Source organism: Colius striatus, chromosome 1, assembly GCF_028858725.1.
Source record: "Colius striatus isolate bColStr4 chromosome 1, bColStr4.1.hap1, whole genome shotgun sequence".
Taxonomy (NCBI): domain Eukaryota; kingdom Metazoa; phylum Chordata; class Aves; order Coliiformes; family Coliidae; genus Colius; species Colius striatus.
In genome coordinates this window covers 153,335,120-153,342,722 of record NC_084759.1, presented here as the reverse complement: position 1 = coordinate 153,342,722, position 7,603 = coordinate 153,335,120, and the positions used below count along the sequence as shown (strand labels likewise).

Below are 7,603 nucleotides of genomic sequence, written 5' to 3'. Positions count from 1 at the left end.
CTGAGGGAGGGAGCAGCAGGACAAGACCAAGAAAAGGAACAACTTCAAAACCGTTTTCCCAAGGCCACAGTGCCGAAAGCAAGACCATTGCTTCATTAACTGTGAAATTAACATCACAGTTAAAACCTGACACCCCTAAAAATGATAACAGGCTAAAAAGGGCAAATGCTAAATACGTATGACAATGTTTCTCAACTCTCAAATCCTGTTAAACATCACCTTGCAGTTCATGTGTAACGGGGAGGTGTGTAGTTCATTTTCTGCAATGTATATGAGGAGTGCCCTTCTATTTTCATGGTGTGCACACTAAGAGGAAAGATTCCCCCGCTGCACCCAGCACCACAATAAGCCAGTGGTGTCGGTTTTCTAAACCAGTGTCGGTTTTCTAAACGATTAAAACTGTTTCGGAGAGTGATTTTTTTCTTTATGTATTTCAGTAACACCGTTTGCTTCCGATCTGTTGTTACCATCCTTGTGACGGTGGTGGCCCCTTGGAGCCCTGGCCCCGTTACAGCAGCTCCGTGAGGGTGTAACACAGAGAGCCCGCGGGATCACACATGGGAGATGAAAAGGGCCACCAGCAAGAAGGCAGGTGCGGGCACACGGCACGCCGGAGGTAAGCCTCACTCAACATGGCGCCGCAGCCCTTCCCGCCCACCACCACACACACTCTCACACACACCCGCACCCCTCCCGCGCCGCCGCCGCCGTTCCCTCTGCGCATGCGGCGACGGAAGCGGGCCCGCGGCGTGGGCAGCACGGCCATGTCGGCCTCCCTTGTGCGGCGGGGTCTGGAGCTGCTGGACGCGCCGGGTGAGCCCGCGGGCACCGGGGGCTGTGGAGGCGGGGAGAGGCGAGGCTGATCCCCGGCCGATGGCTCGAGTAACTCCGTCCCTCTTCCCGCTGCAGGCCCCAGGGTAAAAGCCGCGCCGGGACTGCAGCAGGGGCGGGACGCTGGGAGGCGGAGGAAGAGGAGGAGGATGCTGGAACCCGCGGGGAATAAGACGACAGTTAAAGGCAGAGTCGTGAAGTCGGCGATAGGTGAGTGCCGGCCTGCCTCCGGGGAGAGGGGGAGAAGCAGCTTCGCCGCCCACCACGGTGCTCGCACTGGGTCCCTGTCACCGTCAGAGTGGGTATATGGAGGAGCCCTGCAGCGCTTTGCTGCAGGCGTTAGAAGGCGGGCATTCTTCATTGCAGCGCTGGGTGCTCCTCCGAGCGTGCATCCCGCGTGCAGGGCTGAGCAAAGCCTGTATTCCCTGTTACATACGCATATGTTACACCTGCGTTAGATTTTCCAGGCATACACATACAATTTCCTGGAACTGTCACATCCACGTGGTTATTTTGCATGCAGCCCGGGTCTCCGAGGGTCCTCCATGGGGTTTTTGGTTGTCCTTGGTGGTCCCCAGTGGCTTGTTGAAGAGGTGTCTCTTGGTGTCGTTTCCGTGAGCTCCCAGTTCCTTCCTCCATGTACGGCCTCTGTCTTAGCTCATCACTGTCTGTAGAGTTCTCAAGTTTCCTCTCTTGGTTTTGCTGGGTTATCTGTACCCCCTCAAGGCATCCCAAACAGAGGTACAATCTTATCTGAGACCGCTTGTGACCTGCGAGTCAATCCATATGGCTTGTTTCTTCTCCACCTGTACATACAAAAAGTCTCAGAACTGTTCAAGCAAGCACAGCAAAAGCACCACAAAAGCTCTAGTAGATTTTGCCATCCCACTGTGGTATCCTGCAGCCATTCTCCCAGGCACTCGTATCCACCCCTTCCCATCCTCTTGGGTGACCTTCTGGTGTCCCCCAGTCCCTCAGCTGTAGCTGCGGCCTTGTTAGTCCTCCTGTGTCTCCTTGCATTATGTCCTCACATGGATATAATGAAAGACTGAGGGAGCTGGGGCTCTTTAGCTTGGAGAAGAGGAAACTGAGGGGTGACCTCATTAATGTTTACAAATACATAAAGGGCAGGTGTCAGGAGGATGGAGCCAGGCTGTTCTCAGTGATGTCCAATGACAGGACAAGGGGGAATGGGTACAAGCTGGAGCATAAGACGTTGCAAAGAAACATAAGGATATAATTCTTCACCGTGAGGGTGACGGGACACTGGAACGGAGTGCCCAGGTGGGTTGTGGAGTCTCAAAACCCACCTGGACAAGTTCCTGTGTGACCTACTCTAAGTGGTCCTGCTCTGACAGGGGGGTTGGAGGAGATGATCTTTCAAGATCCCTTCCAGCCCTTGAGATTCTGTGATATAAGCTGGAACACCAAAAGATCCTCTCAAAACACAAGGGAAAAACTTAATGTGGCGGGGTGAGGGAGCCCTGGCCCAGGCTGCCCAGGGAGGGTGTGGAGTCTCCTACTCTGGAGGTTTCCAAACTGGCCTGGACATATTCCTGTGTGACCTGATGTAGGGGAACCTGCTTTAGCAGGGATTTGGATGGGATGATCTCTAAAAGTCCCTTACAACCCCTGCCATTCTGTGATTCTGGCAGCTGATGTGTTTTGTCCCATTCTGCTTTGGCCTAGAGGAGTATCATAAGAAGAAGGCTGTGAATCACTTGAGAGAAAACCTGAAGTACATGTTGAAGGGACGAATAGTTGCAAACAAAGACATCACAGAACAAGTAAGGCTGTCATTTCTTTCTCTAGGGGTCTGCTTCAGCTGGGTAACACGGGTGAATGGGAGTCATCCACAGTTCTTCCAACTTAGACCCAGTGCAAAGGAGCCTTTGTTCTTGTCTCCAAAGGGCCTTTCAGTGTATACTGGCAGAATAACTGAGCTTTAAATTCTCATGGGTATGTTGTCCTTTATGATGTTCTCTGATGCTAGTTAAAATGCACTGACAATCGTTGGCTTTTCTTAATTACTGAAGATATTTCATAGCTTCAGCTGGCAAAGAAATTCTAGTTCAGACTAGAACTAGGCCTTTTCTGTAGCCAGAGGCTGTTCAGCAAGTAACCAGGGTCATGTAATAGGAATTTCATAACACCTTGAATGGTTTGTCTTGTAACCTGATAATTTAACCAGTGGTCTTCCCCAAAAGCCAAGCAGTCCCTCGCCAGGTTTTGAAGAGGAGAACAGCTGATGGTGTCAGAATCTTGGGTCATTGTTAAGAGATAGAGGCTGTTAGCGTAAAGAAACAGAGCAAGTGGTTTAGGCCAATGTTTCTTAGGCTGGACTCTGTGAAAGGAGGCGACGGTGTAAAATAGCAGGTGAGCTTGAAAATCGACATGTTTTGGTTTGGTATGGAGAGTAATTTGTTCCTTTTTATTTTTATCTGAAAGGTTCTTGCTCAGAACAGAGGGAGGAAGTCCAAAGATCAGCCTCCAAAGAAGGCAGCAAAGAAGAAGCCCGAGGGCACTGTCTTTACCGAGGAAGACTTCCGTAAATTTGAGAGAGAATACTTTGGGAGACCATAAACAGGGTCTTTCTGCAGCTGAGTGCTCAGTACGCAGGACTGGCTCTTTCCTCGGAGTCTTTGAGGCGAGACAGCAAAGGTGTGCCTCTCCAGCAAGGGCTTTCATGTCACTCCTGCAGAGCAGTTCTGCGTCAGCACAGAACTCATTACTGGCCAGACACAGGCACGGAGGTTCTCTTGGCTCTCAGGTGCATTGTCCTCCAGCCATCACGTCTCAACTGCTTCATACTGACCAAGCCAAATATAAGCCTTGTTCCCCTTCCTCAGAGTGTGAGGCTTCAGCTGCCCATGTTGTTTGTCAGGGAGCGTTTAGAGTGCTGTGTCTGAATGGAGAAATGTCTTGGATGAGCAGTAATAAATCACTGGAAGCAATGGATGCTTTGAAAGACTTAAACCTGCCTGGCTCTGCAGTTTCTCTTCCCATTACAGCCTCTGTCAGGCTTTTCAGCCACTGTAAATCCTTTTTATATGTCATTTGATTAAATAATTGTCACAGACACTGCCTCTGTAATGGTGGTTATTATGACAGGCTCTGACTGATGAGGACAAACCTTGTCACTATTTCTGATCCAAGCATCCCTGTCTTTAGGATGACTCACTTGTGTGAATGGCCTCTCTGAGTCACGTTGACACATGAATTCAATCTCTCTGACACACTCAGGCTTTCAAAGGGTGCGGGTTGGAACGGAGATGACTCCTAGGTTTTGTCTACACTTGATCTCCTCCCCCACACTGTCCCAGGAAAAGCTCTTACAGGGAGAAAGTTGTCCTTTGGATGCTTACAGCTAAGCCTCTCGCTGCGGGCCGGCTCCTGTAGCCAGGAGGGGTTGTGATCCGGATGGCAGCCTCGATATGACGTTAAAATGTTGAGACAGAGGTGGTGGTGCTGGGTTGAAAGGATGTATTCCTTCTTTTTCCATCGGACTCCTGGCTGCAACAAATAGAAGGCCCAGCAGGTGGGGGTGTTGTTCTGGGCACGTCCTGGCTGAACCACCGTCAATATGCTTCAGGGTCAATATGCAGAGTCCCTGCCACTGTCCTTTCCTGCCCCTAAGAGGGTGGGGAGTGTGTTCCCTTTGGGGAAAAAAAAAGAGGTAAGGACAAGGACTGATGCCAAGCTTTGAATAGACTCGGGAGATGATTACACGGGGCGGGGCTGGCCCGAGCAGCAGCTGCTTAGATGTCGGCATTGGTGGTCATTTAGTATCCCTTCCTAGCCCTCTGATTATAACTCTTGGTGCAGTCCTCTGTAGTCTGTGCCTCCTCACTCGTGTTCTTTCTGTCTTGCTTTCGTGGGAAGGAAGGTCACACAGATGTATGAGGTCCAGACAGAGGAAATAGCGAACACACTCAAGTGCCTGTACTGTAAATTGTGTAATAGCCTGTGGGAGGTGATTTCTTGTAATGGGATCAAGTTCAACCGTCTGCAGCCAAAAGTGGTAAATACAGAACAGTTCAAAGACCAATTTCCTTCTTTTTCAGTTTGTTCTCGTTCTCAAAATTTTAAAAAAAGACTTAAAAAATGACTGCTTGCTTCTCAAAATAATGGCAACGTTGCTGTTTGACAAGCAGTTGAGCATAGTGTGTCTGCAGCACGCGTGACCCCTAAAAGCTCTGCACCCCATGCCTGCCGCAGCGTGTGCGAGCAGGTCTGGCACACGCAGCTCTGTGGGGAGCTGCCATGGACCCAAGGAACACTGTGAAGGAGCTGGCCGTGCCACAACCACTGCTTTTGAAAGAGGCAGATTTCTGGGGGGGTGTTTTGTGTCAAGCGCTCATCTCCAGTGTTTGGCACCTGCTTTGACCTCACAGAGGTTTTTCATGTCACTCCCCGCATTTCCTCCCTCAGTTCCTCCTGTTCACCCTTGTTTCTGTGGTGGTTCAGCTCCTGGGCCTTTCTTCTGCAGGCTGGGGAAAGCGAATCCATCCTTTGTTGCTGCAGAAAAGGGCACTAAGGTAACCTGGTTCACTGTCTTTGTACAAAACCCATCATGTTTGCTTGCAAATGTAAGCAAACAGGAAAGCTGTTCTTTCAAAGGTAATGAGGAACTTGAAAGTGGGTCCCAGGGCAGTTTACCCGAAGGATAGTTACACTCAGATCTGTGGAGTTTTAAAGCTGGCTGGCAGCTCTCATTAACTGTGGAAAAACTATTAGGGCCAGCACAACTAATCAACACGCTCAACAACAGCCATATGCCACGAGGGATTATGTTGTTGAAGAGGGTAAAGCTATCTAACAGACTAACAGACGGAATTTTCACATCTGAAATCAAAGTTGGTTGTACAGCCAACAGTATCCTTAAATAAACTAAACTTCATTTTGCAGGAGAGAGGAAAAGCAAACACGAGTGAGCAGGTGGCTCTAGATAAACCACCTTCCACAAGGGCAAAGATCTGACACGCTCTGCTCTGTGATTTCCTCCTCTAGCAGCAGAGCAGGAGCTCCTGCGGAAGAACAGCAGTGCCACCTGCACACTGGTACATAAGTTGCCCCTGAGGGAAATGTTTTTGAGGAGGGGAGAATAGGTACCAGCCTGTTGTGTGTGCCTGGTGGTAAGCTAAACAGCCTCAAACCTAGTTCCAACATGCAGGTTTAGGGACATGGTTCAGTGGTGGGCTTGGCAGTGTGAAGTGAGTGGTTGGACTTGATGATCTTAAAGGTCTTTTCCAATCAAAATGATTCTGTGATGTTCTTACACTCCCAACTGTCCATGTTGCAGCGCAGTCAAGTCTAGAGCACACCAGCTCCTCAGCTGCCCTGGGCCACGGGAGGTGGCTGCTTTACGGCTGCTTGTACCATCTCTGTTGCTGGTAGACAGACTTTACTGCACCATGAAAGAGAGAAGAGGGGGTAGGGGAAGGAGCAGCTCCTGTAGCTGCTTTTCCCAGTTGACCTCTGCTCCCCACGCTGCTGCAGCTGCAGCCATTGGAGCTGCCGGCCGGCGTTTCTGACGCGCAGCTGCTGCAGGACGAGGGGCTGGTGCTGGCTGAGCTCATCGGGTTGCTGGCTGCCTTCCCAGCTCTGCGACACCAGCTGAGCATCCTGCAGCAGAAAATAGAGGTGGCTGAGCTAGGGAAGGAGGAGGAGGAGGAGGAGGAAGGGGCCATCTTACCGCACATCCTCACCCACACGCAGCAGGGAGGTGGAAGGGGATGCAGCAGCAGCTTTCATATACATGCTAATAAAAGCCCTGGAGCGTTGTTAACATGGTAGAATCTTTCCAGGGAAACAGTTTAGAGGAGGCAGAATAGTTCCCAGATGCTCAGTGTCGAGTTAGCTTATCGTGAGTAAGATTCACCAAGCCGGTTAACGGCCTCTTGCTCTCTCTGTGGACATGAATGGAAAGCACATAGGGAAATTTGTTTGGATGAGTGCAAGCTAATGGGAGCTGATACAGCCTCAGCTGTGTCAGCCCGTCTTTACTCCTTTCCTGTAGAAAACCAATATTGGTGTTACGTATGTATTGAGAGGAGGATGGCTGCAAATGGCAACCAGGAAAATACTGTCACTCAGGACAGTAACTAACTTCTTGCCTCTGCAACAACATAGCAGTGACAAATCTGGCTGCCAATGAACAAGGACAGACTGTTAAGACCTGCTCAGTCAAACAAGACTGAAACGGTGAGAAAGCAGTGGGGGAAAACCAAGGGGTGAGATCTCTAAAAACCTTTGGGAGTCTCAGCCTCTTTTTTGTGACTGACTTCCACCTCAAGTCTCGCTGACGACCAGCACCACACCAACACTGTTGGGCTCTCGAATGCCTCGGGTTATTGTAGAGAGACTGGTTATTGTCAGAAGGGTGCACAGCAGTGGTGCCCTGAATAGCTCACAAAAGTTACAGCAAAAGGGAGGAGACAAGACAATTATCAATTCAATAAAAGCCGAGAAGAGTGAAAGGCAGGAGGCTGCCTAACGCCTGCTTGCAGCTCAAAGCCTGGAACTCCAGCCAAGCCAGGCTGAAGGGTTAGTAGGTTTGAGACAGATTAGAGATTTGCAGAATAGTTACATGCAATAGGATTAACAGTGCCAGCCACTAACTGGTGGGGGCAGGGGACATAAAAAGCAGGAAGGTTGCTCTGCAGGGTTACATGCACCTTTTTTTCTGACCGACTCAGCTGTTGGCAGGGCTAACCAGTAATCCAGCCAAGCTGGTCTGTCCTGAGCTGCACCTTTAGCACGCCAGCAGCTT

General features: G+C 50.3%; 1 protein-coding gene across 1 annotated transcript; it reads left to right on the top strand.

Moving 5' to 3' along the window:
- Positions 1–736: 736 nt before the first annotated feature.
- Positions 737–3,910, top strand: RPS19BP1 (ribosomal protein S19 binding protein 1). The gene is made up of 4 exons (XM_061988954.1): positions 737–813; positions 910–1,041; positions 2,521–2,618; positions 3,280–3,910. The coding sequence occupies exons 1-4, from the start codon at positions 765–767 to the stop codon at positions 3,412–3,414; spliced, it is 414 nt and encodes a 137-aa protein (XP_061844938.1). The 5' UTR covers positions 737–764; the 3' UTR covers positions 3,415–3,910.
- The last annotated feature ends 3,693 nt before the right edge of the window (positions 3,911–7,603 follow it).

What these genes read in the sequence shown, in the direction of transcription:
- RPS19BP1 (XM_061988954.1), top strand. Translation starts at nt 765, where the DNA reads ATGTCGGCCTCCCTTGTGCGGCGGGGTCTGGAGCTGCTGGACGCGCCG. An exon ending in AGTCGTGAAGTCGGCGATAG is followed by an intron (nt 1,042 to 2,520) that starts GTGAGTGCCGGC and finishes GCTTTGGCCTAG; the next exon opens with AGGAGTATCATAAGAAGAAG. An exon ending in ACAAAGACATCACAGAACAA is followed by an intron (nt 2,619 to 3,279) that starts GTAAGGCTGTCA and finishes TTTATCTGAAAG; the next exon opens with GTTCTTGCTCAGAACAGAGG.